General features: G+C 40.0%; 1 protein-coding gene across 1 annotated transcript in view; it reads right to left on the bottom strand.

The window, feature by feature from the left end:
- Positions 1 to 15,484, bottom strand: part of fdx1b (ferredoxin 1b) — a 32,462-nt gene extending 16,978 nt beyond the window's left edge. The window contains exons 1-3 of the mRNA XM_043704836.1: positions 14,331 to 15,484; positions 6,550 to 6,674; positions 5,150 to 5,279 (exon numbers count right to left, since the gene is read on the bottom strand). Coding sequence (XP_043560771.1) covers positions 5,150 to 5,279; positions 6,550 to 6,674; positions 14,331 to 14,497 — 422 coding nt within the window. The 5' untranslated portion in view covers positions 14,498 to 15,484. The remainder of the gene's footprint in view (positions 1 to 5,149; positions 5,280 to 6,549; positions 6,675 to 14,330) is intronic.
- Between the last annotated feature and the right edge of the window lie 1,419 nt (positions 15,485 to 16,903).

Genomic DNA, 16,903 nt, shown 5'->3' on the forward strand with positions numbered 1-16,903 from the left:
ACACTGTACATATTAATTTCTATTTGTGCTATCAGTTAATCTGCTTGTTTTAAACGTGTACTCATATATGGAGCCTTTAGTTTTGTCCTTTTACTATTTTGTTGCCACTGGCCTTATCTGTTGATTTACTCTTAGATTTATACTCTTTATCCCTTCTGATTGCAAGTTATTTATCATTTCCAACATTAATACTTTTCCCTCCTTCTCTCAAATCTTTTATTTGTTACATCTTCCCAAATTTGGTTCCTTTTCCTATTATTTAGTTTAAAACTCTCTCTACAGCTTTCACTCTGCCCACTAAGACAAATGCTCAGCACAGTGCAAGTGTAGCTTGTCCAAATAGTATAGCACCTATTTTCCACAGCACCTTTGCCCCCAATACTTAGGTTCTTACAGAGGCTGCCTCAGATCTAGAGGGATGCCAATTAGATCATTGGTGGAATAGTTTTCCATGTTGAAATTGCTGAATGAGCCCTATAGCAGGGCTTCTTTAAATACCTTGAAATAGACTCATGCCCCTCATTATAATGCTGACTTTTTTTTATAGAATCCCTACAATGTGGAATCAGGCCCCAACAAGTAACACCAACCACCAAAGAGTGACCCACCCATACGCATTGCCCCTACCTTATATTTACCCCTGACTAATGCACCTAACCAACACATCCCTGAACGCTATGGGCAATTTAGCATAGCCAGTTCATCTTACCTGCACATCCTTGGACTGTGAGAGGAAACCCACGCAGGCATAGGGAGAATGTGCAAACTCCACACAGCCAATCTCCCAAGGCTGGAATCGAATCCAGGTCCCTGGTGCTGTGAGGCAGCAGTACTTAACCACTGAGCCACTGCTTGGGAAACTAGGAAATCAGCAGATGTTTTGGTGACTCAATTGAGGTGAAAGTTTATGATATATCATTATCTGGAAACTTGGTTCTGAAATGAACAGATCATTAGTTTGATGTGTATTTCTACATTGTCTGGGTTAAGAAGGGAGGGATCCAGATTTTGCTTCAGTTTCATTTTAGATTAGTTCTACGAGTCCTGCCAGATTAGTCTAAAAATACATTTTGAAGCATATAAATTATGTTTAAAAACTATCCTTGAGATAAATAGTTCAGTGCTTTGGAAAACAAGGTGTCAAAAAGAACGATATACTCAATGACTGGCAGGAAGCTCAGAGGAACAGAGGGATGTTAGTGTTTTCAACCACAGATCCCTGAACAGGACAGGTTAATAGGGTGGTTAGAAAGGTGAATGGGATACCTGTCTTTATCAATCATGATATAGATTATAAGAACAAGGAGGTTATACTGGAGCCAAACAGAACTTTAGCTAGGCTGCAGCTGGAGTATTGTGTAGTTCTGGCCACTGCACTATAGGGTGTGACTAAACTGGAGGGGGGGCTGTGGGATGGAAATTTTCAGTTATGAAGAGAGGCTGGAGAAGCTTGGGTTGTCTTCCTTGGAGCAGAGAAGGTTGAGGAGGGATCTGATAGAGATATATAACATTATGAGTGGCATGTACACGTTAGATAGAAAGTAGTTGTTCACTTTAGCTAAAGGGTCAAGAACAAGAGTGCACACTTTTAACGTGAAAAGCAGGAGTCTTAGAGGGGATTTGAGGGAAATATCTTTCACCCAGAGGGTGGTAGGGTTCTGGAATGTACTGTTGGGAAGGTAGTAACCTCACAACCTTTAAAAAGTACTCGAATGAACACTTGTAGTGTCACAACATTCAAGGCTATGGGCCCAGTGTGGGCAAGTGCGACTAGTGTAGGTAATAGTCCATTTTCATGGTAAGGACTTAATGGGCTGCTGGGACTCTTCTGCCCTCTCCTTAAGGGTGAGAAGATTCTCTTTCGTTGTTATTTCCTTAAAACCAGCTGCATAAAAACAACCAGGAGAAAGTGAGGACTACAGATGCTGGAGATCAGAGTCAAAGAGTGTGGTGCTGGGAAAGCACAGCCATCCAGGAAGCAATCTGAGGAGCAGGAGAATCAATGTTTCGAGCAAGCTCTAAACTTTGACTCTCCTGCTCCTCAGATGCTGCCTGACCGGCTGTACTTTTGCAGCACCACACTCTTCGACGCATAAAAACAATCAATTGGGCTTTGTCGATCATGTGTGTGGATGCATTGAACTGCAGTGAGATGCATTCACAGTCCTCCAGATCCTGCTGTTGCAGTTGGAAAACATCTTTGAAGAAAGATTCTACTTTTCTTGTTACAAAGGAAGCAGCAAGTGTCATGTTCTGGATTGACATCATTGTTTTTTTCTTTGTTCTTAAGGTCTTTCAATAAAGCCTCAGTGGCTCAGTCATTGTACCTTTAGTTACTGGGCCATCTGTAAATGATTTCTTGTGTTTTGCCCGCCAGAAAATGGCAAAAATGAAATGATGCTTCAGTGCTGGTCTTATCTTTAATTGCTGGTTTAAAAAAGAAGTACTAGTGGGCAGCACGGTGGCACAGAGTGGGCGGCACGGTGGCACAGTGGTTAGCACTGCTGCCTCACAGCGCCAGAGACCCGGGTTCAATTCCCGCCTCAGGTGACTGACTGTGTGGAGTTTGCACGTTCTCCCCGTGTCTGCGTGGGTTTCCTCCGGGTGCTCCGGTTTCCTCCCACAGTCCAAAGATGTGCAGGTCAGGTGAATTGCCCGTAGTGTTAGGTAAGGGGTAAATGTAGGGGTATGGGTGGGTTGCGCTTCGGCGGGTCGGTGTGGACTTGTTGGGCCGAAGGGCCTGTTTCCACACTGTAATGTAATCTAATCTAATCTAATCTAATCTACTAATTGTGCTTTCACAAATGCCCTCCAGTTCTTTTCCGAAACATGTTGTTCAAGGAAAAACTCTCAACTGTACTTTGCACCGTCATTCCAAATCCCTCTTTTCACTTATCTGTATATTTTGGTGACATATAAGGCAAATACTAATCTTTTACAGCTGTGAACAGAAAATCATTGTCTCATTCTATATGAAAGTTGTACATTTTGGTTTCTTTATCGATGGTTCTGGTTCAGCACTCATTATGATTGCTTCACCTTGTAGTTTGTGACATCAGTCTGATGCTGGTCACACTGCAGGGATGCCTTTGGATCCATTCCTCTGGAACATCCAGAATATTGTCGGCTGCTTTCAAGTGTGGAGGTATAGGGGCGTCACTTCTGCGGTCATGATCTGTTTCCATTCCCCTGGTCGGCTTGCATTTCTTGGATATTAGACGTGGATCACAACAGCATTCCCACCATTTTTCTTCATCTTGCTTGGAGCTATTAGATAAGCAGCTGAAGTAAAGAAAACTGCAAGTTTACAGAAAACTGGCAGTGCTTGCTTGCAGAGAGTCTACATGGACTTGATGGTATGAACAGTTTCTCTGTTTTTAGTTCTGGAATACGTTGGCTTCATATATCAGTTCCTAGTATATTTCTAATTCATTTGTTTGCATTGTCACCACAAAACCTGCTTGACCCTGCAATAATAGGGCATCTGGACCAAACTCAAGCATGATCTAACAAGCTGGCAAAGGGTGTTAAAATCATGCAGTTTTCTCTCACACTGCGGCTTCTGGAAGCAGCAATGGCATGATGATCAATCAATGCACACATGGCAAAGGAATGCAGGTGGGCAGTGAGATCAACTGTCAGATACTCTGTGATTGAACAGTCAATAATGATGTTATTGAATTGAGTCATAGTAGCTGAACCTCACCTATTGTAAAGGTGCCAAACCAGATTGATCACAATTATTGTGTATAGATTATCATATAATCAACGTGGTCACAAGGTGGTCTCATATCTGATTCTGTAATTGGAGGAATTTATTGTGATTATTTGACAAGCAGGGTTTTTGTAACGAAATTGACTTGTTAAGAGAATTTTGGCAAATTCAATGGACAAATAAAGCCAAAGAAATATCAATGGATGAAATTTATCAACATAAAGTCATGCCTTTGGAAGGAAAAATTCTCCAGTATTTTTTCAACAACTAACTAACAAAGCCATCAAAGGGTTTTAAAACTGTGTTACGTATATTTAAATTACTTGGTATGTTCAGTGAAATGTGGGAGGAAAATTTACGCTACTTGAAAGGATTGTCTGATAGTTATAAAAAGCCAATTTTGTCAAAAATATGACTAAAGGTGAACTAGTAAAAGCAAGAGTGACTTATTTGATCCATACTGTGGGACAATGCCAAATAGCACATAGAAAAATAAAAATATGGGGCAATCTCAGATTTTTCTGTGCCTAAGACAAAACAAGAGGCTTTGCATTATATTGGCATGTGTGGTTCTTGGAAGTTTGTTCTGACTTCCATTGCTGTAATGGCTCCTTTGACAAACTTGTTAAAGAAAATTGAATGGATACCCAAATGCCAGAATAACTTTGAATACGCTGTACTGACTTCTACACTGGCTTTAGTGACTCCAAAGCCATTTAATTTTGGTTGCTAATTTTTTTTTATTCATTCACAGATGACGGCCAGGCCAGCATTTACTGCCTATCCCTAATTGCCCAGAAGAGTCAACCACGTTGATTTGGGTCTGGAGTCACATGTAGACCAGACCAGTAAGGACAGCAGTTTTCTTCCCAAAAGGACATTAATGAACCAGATAGGATTTTGCAACAATCAACAATGGATTTATGGTTATCATTAGACTCTTAATTCTAGATTTTATTAAATCCAAATTCAACCACCTGCCGTGGCAGGATTCAAACCTGGGTCCTCAGGATTCGGTCTCTGAATTAGTAGCCTAGTGATAATACCATTAGGTTATCACCTTCCCTGATGCCAATGACGTTAGCATGGATGCAGCATTTTACAGGAGGATAAGATTGGGCTCAAAAGGCCAGTCACTTAGTTTTCTCACAAGTTAAATTTGCATCAGCAGAAATATTTAACTATGGTGAAAGAGACTTTGAATTAGGCTCAGCTGTGATCTCAGCATGATTAAATGATGTTCTGGATTCCTGGATTCACAATGAAACAGCACTATCTGGTCAATGATACAAGGCAGCAAGCAAACCTCACAAGCCTGTCATTCAGTACATTTGGTGATGAAAGGGAAATTATAAAAATACCATTGTGTCTGAAAATAATTTGCATACAATTGTCTATAATAGTTAAAAGGTACACTTAGAATGCATTTCTTACGTGGAAGTGAGTCCAAAAGCTAAGTCCAACATATCCATTTCTTCATCTGTGATCTCATCCAAATTCTCAAAAACCTCCTTGTCAAAGATTATGTGGCATGTTGAACAAGCCAGGGTTCCTTCACAAGCACCTGCAGTAAGAACACAAGTTAGGCTGCTTTTGCTTTCTTGCAAACTTCTTACCTGAATGCTCTGGTCTTGTTAAGATCTAGTTCCACAGGCTTTTGCAGCTCTCCTGTATCTCATGTAGATGGCCTTTTTGTTTCCTTTGTAAATCTGAACAACATTGGATCAAGGAAAACAACACAGTCATGCCTGACTCTGCCTCACTTGACTTCCACACAAGGTGACTTGGTGACACTGAATGGTGATCAGAAAGTAGACCCTGGTTAATGTCTTGTTGGCAATTGTTTAACTGTTGCAATTTAGTCATTTTCATTTAGAGTATAGAGTCATAAAGACCTACAACATGGAAACAGATCCTTCAGTCCAACTCATCCATGCCAACGGATATCCCAACCCAATCTAGTCCCATTTGCCAGCACCCATGCCATATCCCTCCAAACCCTTCCTATTCATCTACCTATCCAGATGTCTTTTAAATGTTGCAATTGTACCAGCCTCCACCACTTCCTCTGGCAGTTCATTCCATACACATCCCACCCTCTGAGTGAAAAGATTGCCCCTTAGGTACCATTTAAATCTTTCTCCTCTCACCTTAAACCTATGCCCTCTAGTTCTGGACTTCCCAGAATAGATTTTGTCTATTCATTCTATCCATGCCCCTCATGATTTTATAAATCTCTATAAGGTCACCCCTCAGCCTCCAAAGTTCCAGGGAAAATAGCCCTAGCCTTTTAGTCTTTCCCTATAGCTCAAACCCTCCAATCCTGGCATTCTGTACATCTGTTTCCATTTTTGGACCTGTTTCTTTGTTTGTATTCAAGCTTATCCTGTGATGAACCATCCAGGCACTAGAAAGGAGTTTGTCAGATCACAAAAATTGAAAGGTGTTTCTCTGTCAAAGCAGGAATGAGAGGAAAGACGTACATAGAATGATTAGAACTGAAATGGTGTTCCAGGTAGAGTGGTAAAGTCATTCATGAGGATGTTATGGAAGGTAAACTATATTGTGAGAAATATCTGCTTAATTTAAACTTCACTGTGTGATGTGCACCGTTGCAGGTGAGATTTACTACTGCAGCTCAGGCAGGAAGAATGGCCTCTACAGCAAAATGCAAGAGGGTGACTGGTGCCGAAGGAACTATGCTTAGAGAAAAATAAATGCTATCCGAGCAGGAGAAAATTATCTGAAGCACTACTTTGAAAACTATAACCACAGCTTAGCCATTGACTCTCTGAGATAGTAGAAGACTGACATTCTGCATTTTGGCCACTTACCAAATCCATCAAGATCTAAATTATTCTTGATCACCACATCAAGCAGACTTTCACCCTCTTTTGCTGGAACGGTTAATTTTTCATTATCTCGATTGATGAAGTGCACCATCAGTTTTTCATCTGGCCTGTTGAAGAATTAAACAAGAAAACAATGAAATCTCCAGTTAGACCAAAGTTAAATAGTATACTCAGCAATTAAGTTAAATTCTATAAATACCGGGAATGCAGAAAGCATAGTCACATCACTTGTAAGGTAAAGTCATAGATAGCTGTTTTCCAATCAAAGAAAGACAACCAGTGCAGAGTTAACCCAAGGACCACCATGTCTCAGCAAGGGAAGACACTGAGAAGGAGATTACTACATGGGGCAGGAACTGAACCTATGCTATTAGCATTACTCAGTGTTGCAAACCAGCTGTCCATCCAGCTGAGCTAACCAGTCACATGATTTAGTCTAAATATTTTGCTTTGTCTCAACATCTCAGACAATGCATTTAGACAGCCCATTCCCCCCACCTCCATCCTCACTTCCATAGACCTGGACTATATCTTTACCCACCTAAACAGCATGAAGGTAATATGTCATGAATTTCTGTTTGTCAAATAGAACGTCATTGTTACAACATTTTGGCTTTTTAAAAAATTAATTCATGGTATATGGGTGTCACTGGCAAAGCTAGTATTTGTTGTTCATCTCTAATTAACTTTGAGAGACTAGTGGTTACATCATATGCTCTTTCTTGACTTTAGGAGACCATTTCTTAGGCTATAGTCTGCTAGACAGAGTTACTAACCAGTAAATGGATAAGTGACCATTATAAATGGCACACACTAGATTTACAGCAGATAGTGTTCTCAATATTCCTCTTTGAAATGTAGGACCTGTTTTTCATTGTTCATCCTATCAAATTACTTTGGATAGAAATCTCAAATTAAAAATGATGGACAGAGAAATACTTCTCTACAATTAGATTTTAATTAATTAAATTCAATTTAACAGTCAGTCAAACAGAAATAAATAAAATCCACAAGAAATTTAATTTTAAATTCAGTGCTTTTAGGTGCTTAGATGGATCATTCGACACAAGATGGGATGATTCTATCCAAACAAATTAGTTAATTTGTAGGGAAGAATCTGGTTTCTACCATTATGAAGAGAAATCACCAATGCAAATGAAAATATCTTCATCTCAGTAGTCATGTGCTTTGTACTAAGGTGAGGCTAGCCATTGCAAAATTAGCCTGGAGTCTTCCGGCACAATGGGATATATACCCATCAGTGTGATTATCGGTAAATGTACTGAAGTTGATGACGAGTTTTGCATCATTAGAAAGCAAGGGCAGGCTATTCTCATCCAGATAAAACTCCCGTTTCAAATGTTAGGTCAAATTAAGGATGAATGCGAGCAATTCATAATACTTAAAGCGTTAATACATGAAGAGGAATATGGGATTCTGAATATATTTTGGCCCCCAGCACATCCCTTTAAATTCGTAATCGATACGCTCTCTATATTTATGGCTTTGGGGCACATCATAGAATTATAGGGGGAGACTTTAATTGTGTTATTGACCCCGAGGTGGACAGGATACCTAGGGGTCTTGCAGGTATGACTCTGCAATCTAAGCAGTTGATGGACTTGAACAGAGAGTTGGGGTTAGAGGATATATGGAGATGTCTTCATCCTGAAGGTAAGGATTTTACCTTTTTTCCTAACCCACATAAGTACTATACCAGAATTGACATCTTTTTTGTCCTATTGACCTTTTTGAACTTGGTACTGTCTTGCAGAATAGGGAATATAGCCGTTTCTGATCATGCGGCAGTGTACATGGAGGTCAAGGCCGGAGATGGTGGGACGGGTTCCTGGCACTGGCGCATGGACCCTTTCCTCCTGAAAGATAGCAAGTTTATAGAGTATTTTTTGCGGGAGTTTAACATTTTTTGGGATATGAATTTGGGTACAGCCAGCAACCCATCGGTGCTGTGGGAGACTGCCAAGGCCTATGCAGGGGATTTAATTATTTCTTACTCTGCAACCTGAAAACGACAGAAGGGAGAACAGCAGCATTTGCTCGAGGCTCGCCTGAAGGCAGCTGAGTTAGCATACTTTGACAGGCTGTCTATAACTAAATTGTAATGGATTACAACCCTCAGGGCTACTTTAAATGCTGCACCAACCAGCAAAGAGGGAAATCTCTTTTAAAACAGACATAATTTGAGTATGGTGATAAACCGGGTAGGTAGCTAGAGTACTTTGCCAGAAAGAAGAATGTCCCCCAAACTATTACATCCATCAGAGAGAGTGCTGGTACTCTTACTTGTAATGCTAAAAAGATTAGAAAGTTTAGTTTTGAGCTGTATCAGTCGGAGGGCTATGAGGATAGAATGATGAAGATGGAGTCCATTTTTAAGATCTTGGACCTTTCGGGTGTAACCTCAGAGCAGACGACCTTTTTGAGTGCCCCACTGACAATTCAGAAAGTACAGGAGGCGGTGAGGCTGCTCCAGAGTGGTAAATCGCCCACACCAAATGGATTTCAAAGTGAGTTTTTTTTATAAGGAGTTTATAGACAAGCTTGGATATGTACAATTACTCATTCAGTGTCGAGATTAGAGTGGTGCTGGAAAAGCACAGAAGGTCAGGCAGCATCTGAGGAGCAGGAAAATCAACGTTTCGGGCAAAAGCCCTTCATCAGTCCCAGAAAAGCCCCAGAAGATTGCACTTCATACAGGCCCATGTTGTTACTGAAGGTGGATTTCAAAGTCCTGTCGAAAATGTTGGCGTTAAGGCTGGAGAGGGTATTGTCTTTTATTGTAAAGGAGGACCAGACAGGCTTTATTAAGGGTCGTAGGTCTACCAACAATATTAGAAGAGTATTAAATATGGTCCAAATATGTCAGCAAAGTGCAATCCCAGGTTTGGTAGTCTTCCTGGATGCAGAGAAAGCATTTAATTGGGAGGAGTGGCCAAACCTCTTTTATGTCATAGAATGGTTTGGTCTTGGAGAGGTTTTACCAAATGGGTGGCAGTGCTGTATAGTCATCCAAAAGCAGTGGATCTTACTAATGGTATAAGGTCAGATAGTTTTAGTGTCGGCAGAAGCTGCCATCAAGGGTGCCCTCTCTCACCACTATTATTTACATTGGAGATTGATCCTCTGGCAGAAGCTTTCTGGATGGATCCTAATATAACTGCCCCAGAGGTAGGATCAGGCAGGCATAAAATCACCCTCCATGCCGATGACGTCCTTCTCTTTTTAATCCATCTAATGACACCTGTGCCCCGCTTAATACAAGTGATTAATCTATTTGTTTTCAGGGAATAAAACTAATTTCATGAAATCAGAGGCCATGCCCATGAGATTCTTACCCGTATATCCAACTTTGGGGATGGGACCTGTTTCCCCTTCCGATGGTCACAGGGAGGCTTTCTGTATTTAGGCATTTTAATTACCCCGGTTTTTGATCAATTATATAAAGCCAATTACGGGCAGTTAATTACAAAGAAAATAAGGCAGGACCTTCAGCGCTGGGAGGATCTTCTGATATCTTGGTTGAGCAGAATAGCTCTGGTTAAGATGAATGTTCTTCATTGTTTACTATATCCCATGAGTGTGTTCCCTTTGATGCTGCCAAGGTAAGCACTGCGCAGGTTTTACAGCTGGCTTGGATCTTTTATTTGGCAGCTTAGGTGGCCTCTTATTAAGCTGGATAAATTGCAACTTCCGCAGGGATGGGGTGGGGTGGGGGTTTTAGATTTTCCGGATTTTAGGAAGTACCAATTCAGTTCTTCACTATCCTATGTGGCTGAATGGGCCTGTCACGATCCACAATCAATTTGGCTAGACATTGAGGCCTCCCAGACAAAATGCCCTCTCATTAATTTGTTGTTTATGGAAAAGCTGAGAACTGTTATGGATCATTGTAAAAACCCGACTGGCCTAAACACAGTCAAAGCATGGAGGATGAAGCGGCAGGGCGAGGGCAATTTACAAAAAAAACTTCCCCTTTCACTCCCGGAGTGGGAATGTTGGGATTCTGGCTGGATTCGATGGACTCTGGCTTTAAGCTCTGGGAGTCCCGAGGAATCTCCTGTTTGGGAGATCTATTTGACGGGGAGGTCATGATGTCCTTCGAACAGCTGAGTCAGATGTTTGAGCTACCTAGGAAAGATCTCTTTCATTACTTCCTGGTTAGAGACTTTGTACAAAAAAAAAGACTACATTGAAGGTTAATCCCTACAAGTCAGACATGGAGAGGAAAGTGCTCCAGTCTATGGGCGCCCTCTCGGTTAGCACTCTCTATCACTTGGTAGTAATGTCTCAAAGGACATTGAACGGCTATATAAAATATGGACTCAAGAATTAGGAGTGGAAATCTCTTTAGAGATGTGGGAGGATATCTGGGAAAATGGAAAGAAGATCTCGATTTGTAATCGGACCCAGGCTATTCAACTGAAGGTACTTCACAGGGCTCACTTGCCACCGGGATGGCTTGCGAAACTTAAGTCAGAAGTGTCTACAATGTGCCCCAAGTGTAAAATGGAGGGTGGTACTCTTACTCACTGCTTGTGGTCATGCCACAAGCTCTGCAGGTATTGGGATGATATAGCGAGTGTTTTGGCAAAGATTTTGGGAACTGAGGTTAAGTTGGATCCAATGTCCCTCCTTTTGGGTCTTCCTAATCTTCCTTCCCTGGATGAGCATGGGAAGAAATTGTTTAATATGCTTTCTTTCTGCACGAGGAATAACATTCTAATGAGCTGGGTGTTGGAGAATCCTCCAGGACTCTCGAGTTGGCTTAGGATAGTCATGGAACACATCCCCCCTGGTCTTCCTTACGAGTATGGTGCACCAGAAAACGGAAATGTTTTACAGAATGTGGGAGCCCTTCTTGAATTATAATGATGTTGACATATTGGCTATATTATCTAGAGTCTTTGTGTAGCCGTGAGGACTGTGCCTGTCAGTCTAGGGGCCCCTGGGAGGAAGAATCCCGAACAAGTACAGGTTTACTTGCTATTGTTCACAGTGGTGGGGAGCTGCGATGAGATTGCGCTGAGTGCAGTAATTTAATTAAACACAATTTAAGTTACCTTGTTATAACGTGGTTTAATTTTATTTCATTTGTTTATTTTTCTTCTTTCTCCTTGGTTATTTATTGAATTGTAGTTTTTACAGAGTTTTTTTTCGTGTTTTGACAGTCTGTGGCGTAGAGTATTAGTTTGTTTTCTATTATTGTTATTATATTACAAAGTTGTCATACTATTTTGTACTGGTTTTGTAACTTTGTAAAAAACCTAAAATCTTTATAAAATGAAGAAAGCAAGGGCAGGCATATTTGTGAGAAGGTTACAAATGAAGGTAAACTGCATAATCAGTGTACAGACAACTTGTAACTCTTTATCGAGGTGAAACATATGTTATATTTTGAAGTTTGTCCTTGTGTCTCAATAAGTTTCATATCAAAACCATGACTCCTGATTTTTAAAGCAATGCATTCAATATCAGCAAGGTCGCCTCTTAGATATATTAACAGTTCATGTCAAATTTGCCGTGAAATACATAGTCAAGGAAGTGTGCCATGGTCAGTATGACCTTGATACATAAATCAAAATCAAATACGTAAAAGTTGATGGGAATAAATTGTAAAGTTTAAAACATGTTTAAAAATAACTGATGTACACTGCAGTGTAGTTTTTATTGTGTTCGTTTCCTCCCCCACCGATTGTAAAGCCACCTTACTGAAGTATAATTCAGCGGGTGCTGGATGCTCAGCACTGGACACCCTCTAGTCAATCTATCAAAAGTATACAGTTGAGGCGGAGTTGCCCTTGGAGTCCTCAACATTGATTGTGAACATTATGAAATCTCATGGCATTAGGTCAAATATGGGCAAGGAAACCGATTATCCTGCTGATTATCTTTGTGACAAATGAAATGGAATTTTATTTTAAGATAACTCAGATTTTTCTTGTGTCTTAAGATGGCTGACTGTCTCCCCATGTGTTAATGAGTGTTGCAGTGTAAAATTTACAGTCTGTCTCTGTTGCAGAGACAGACAGGCTTTCATTCCAAAGGAGTCACTGTTTTCCCGTGAGTACAGAAAGTGAGTGTTGGCAGACAGAACTTGAGGAAATAATCTACGTTGAATTCAGTGCAGAGAAAGGGAATGATGCTATGTCAGAGGTGACAAGGTCTGAATGATATACGAAACAAAATCCTAATTACAATCTGGTGCTTTAAATGGACATTAAAAATCTCATGGTACTATTTGTAGATGGCCAGAGAGTTCCTCTGTTGTCCTTCAACCAATGTCACTAGAAAAACAATTCATGCCATTGCTGTTGTGGAACTATAATAGAATCATAATGGTGCAGAACAGCAACTCCATTGATGGGTGACTACACATTCCTGTTAAACAAATGCAAAAGGGACAGAACAAAAGAAGCTGTGGATTTATGGATTTTCCCTACCCACACAAGTGACTTGGAAAAGCATCGACACTTTATGATACATCTTACAAAACTGTACATTTACAGGATTTCATTTAAATTGTCATCTGAGGCACTGTACTTTAATGTAAGAAGATGTAGAGAAAACTTTCTATTTTGTTCTTGTCTTATAACTTGTGAGAAGTGATACAAGTACTTTACAAGATTTCATGTCCAAGATGAATAAAGTCAGATCTACATTCATTCAGCAGCTGTTGATGCCTCTGAGAAACGACTTTCTGTATGTTTGAATTTCTTTGTACAATGTAACTGCTGTGAATGAAACCACAGGCAGCAAGCAGAAAAGCAACAACTGTAGGACAAACCGCAACACTGCAGGACAGACCTACCAAAGCATACAGTTGGGAAGGAGTTACCCTGGCAGTCTTCAACATTGACACTGAACATTGTGAAATCTAATGGCATTAGATCAAATATGGTTAAGGAAACATCCCGCTGATTATCTTTGTCTCAAACAAAGAGGAATTCTCTTTTAAAATAATGCAAATTTTTTTTGTGCCTGAAGATGGCTGACTGTCTCTCCATATGTCAACAAGTGTTACAATATAAAATATAGAGTCTGTCTCTGTGGCAGAGAGTGATACATGCTTCCATTGTTCCTTCTATATCTATGTACTGTAAACAATATCGTACCAAGAAGACATTGGAGCACACCCATCCCCATTGCCTAATGATTAAATTTGTGGTCATAGGCAGCCTTTTATCTAGCTGACAGCCCTGGCCAATATTTTTAGTTTAAATGTTTTAAAACTGTGGGATCTTGTGGTGCAGTGGTAGTGTCCCTACCTCTGAGCCAAAAGATCTAGGTTGAAGTCCTACCTGCTCCAGCGGTGCATGTAATAACATCTCTGGGCAGATTGATTAGAAAGTATCTGTTTTAAAAATTGTTGAGAGGGTGCCTGCAGATGGAGCATCCTCTCTCCCTTACCTGCACAGGATGCTGTAACACCTTATGTATTGCCCTCTAGCTTTGAGAACTATTGTTAATTGGATGGCAAGTGTATCCTTGGGCCACTAATTGGCAAATCCAGACAAAATTCACATTGGTAACTTATCCTATCATGCTATAGGATTTGGACTTCCATTTGACCCAACCTTGGGGTTGCAACAAAATCAGAAAATCTGGCTCCCCCATATCCATATCAGTGTTTAATGAGAGGTCCGACTTGCTTACTCATTTCAGTGCTCGATTTTATTTGGACTGGTATCCCCATTCTGATTTATATTTAGCTTGTTTGAGAAACAGCTCAGACTTTTTCTCACCTGTTACCCCCAGATGCAGTTGACAAGCTGAAGTATCTTTTCTGTTGGTTCACAGCAGCCCGACAAACTGCAACGCTTTTAACTGTCGAAGCTCCGACAAACCATAATTTCCCACAAAGCACAGCAGGCAGGGACTGCAGCTTGAAAACACCACAAGACATCATCATACTGATACGTATTGGAGAGGTTGCAGCTTCTGTACTTGACTGAGCATGAATCCTTCCACTTGTGACTTGCTATGGATAGAGATAAGCTTACATAATAAGCATAGAAAAGAGGGCTGGGCCAGTTGGATTTGCCCCAAGGTTAGAAAATGTTGCAAGTGAAACAGATTTTTTTCCCTCTTTATTGTGCTGTCATTCTGTTCTGCTGCCAAAGTCAGATGAGTAAAAGTAAAAGAAAGTACCAGATGAAGTAAATTTGAACTGGATACAGAAAACGTTGGGTATCCACAACAAATCTGTCAGCATTTGAAAAGGAAAAAGACAAATTAATGCTACAAATAGCAATCATGTACCTGGAAATATCTGATTCCTGATTAAGGGTCTGCATCCAAAACATCTTTGCTCTTTCAGACTTTGGCAGATTTATATTCCAGCATTATCTATTTGGATTTTAACTAAATAAAATCTCTTGTAGAAACCATAAAATTCCCAAATTATAGAATAATATTTAAATCTAAACAATTACACCTACACTGCCTTTGACTCCATATGTGAATGAAATGTTCAGCCTAAGTCATAATGAGTCATGTGTTCAGCATTCGTCCCAGAGTCAAAATCTTCCAAATGTAATGGTCAAGGTCAGGTTTGCAGACAACACAAGGCATCAGGCCAACACCATCAGGTCAACTGGCTATGAAGAGAAACTGCAAACCTGACAGAATGTGAACGTTTGTTGAGAAATATGACAGTGTTACTCTGTTTAAAAGGAGCAAGTTTTCTGCAACAGTAAATTGAATAGTGTGGTGCATGTAATTAGGAAATTTCAATCTTGGTATTTGACCAACTTGCACCTAAGCTATCTGGACTTGAATAACTATCCTTACATTGTACTAGTGTCCATTCACTATTGCTCAATTAGAAACTATATTAAGTGGATATTTTAAAATTGATTTGATTTGGAGACTATGAGGCAGTGTGCTGTATTTCCACTCACATTCAATACTGACTGAATAAAAGCTAAGGACATCACACTCATAAGAAGTGATTTAATTTCCTGGTTTCTTTACTGAAAGCAAAATCTCCTACAGTTCACTGAGTGTAGGCCACCACCTGAACTATTAATTGTTCTTGTATTGGTCTAAATTATCTACTATTTGACAATAGAAAGTATCTTAACCAAACACAACCATTTGCACTTTAGAATAGGAATTCCTGAATACTATTGGATAACAAATTTTAACTGGTTTCCCCAGTCTTAATATAGGCTGTCATTTTTCTGTTATTCATCAGTGCCATTGTTTCTCCGAAAGAAATGTATCTTATTGTCAAAAACAAAACCTGCTATTACAACATTCACCAACTGTGATTAATAAATTAGATGATGGTAAAAACTGAATGTTTACGTGTTCCATGAAGTCAAAGAAAGTGTACTGATTGAAAGGTAGACTCTGACAACTGTGATTCTCTTGCGCATTTGTTTCAAAGAATATCTATTGCATCTTGCTTCTGCAGTGAGAGAAAATCAATAAAGATTGTGTACAGGATTGAGTTAGTATTAGAATTTAAGTTTAATGGAGCTTTTTCAGTATTTTAAAGACTTGTTTTCATCTATTTAATCTGGATGCTCCAATTTGGAGTTTGGTTGTCTTATAGTTATAAAAGATGGAAACTGCAGAAAATATTTACTTTTTTTCACGAAATGCAGTTCTTGAAAGAAAAGCACATTTTATGAATGTTTAGTAGTTTAAAGTGCCAATTCCTGGAAGTACATTCCGATTATGTAATTACTGACATATAGGGCAAACTTTGTGGACATAATTTTCATTACCTGGGTGACAATATGACATGGCAGGTCACTGAGCGGTTATGGAATCCAACAATCAATGGATTGAAAATCAGCCACGTTTATAATAGGCAGGGAAACTGATCACTGGACTAGTTATTTCCCAGGTGGAATAGGTGATATTGACTGCCCTGAGCTCCTTTCCCTGCATATTCTGGCATTACCAATGCTCTCTAGCACATGGGGCCTGATAGCAATGAGCCAAGGTGCCTGATACCTTAAGTAGCATCGGTGGCTCCACAGTTGTTGTGCTGACATTTGCAGATTTTGTTTTATTATTAAATGATTTGTTCTTAGGTCAGGATGTGGTGGACTCTATTCTTGAACCACTGCAGTCTGTCTTGTCTGGGAATACCCATAGTGCTTTAGGAAGGCAGTTCCAGGACTTGGGCCAAGCAGAAGGAATAGTGATATATTTCCAGGTCAGGATGGAAAAAGTCCATCAGGAGAACTTTTTAATCCAGTGCATAGAAAGCCCAACAAGGGTGGAGCAGTTCTGGACCCAATATTTGAAAGAGAGCCTTGGCAGCTGGAAAGTGTATTTTGGAGACAGAGAGACTGTAACT

This window comes from Chiloscyllium plagiosum, chromosome 15, assembly GCF_004010195.1.
Source record: "Chiloscyllium plagiosum isolate BGI_BamShark_2017 chromosome 15, ASM401019v2, whole genome shotgun sequence".
Taxonomy (NCBI): Eukaryota; Metazoa; Chordata; class Chondrichthyes; order Orectolobiformes; family Hemiscylliidae; genus Chiloscyllium; species Chiloscyllium plagiosum.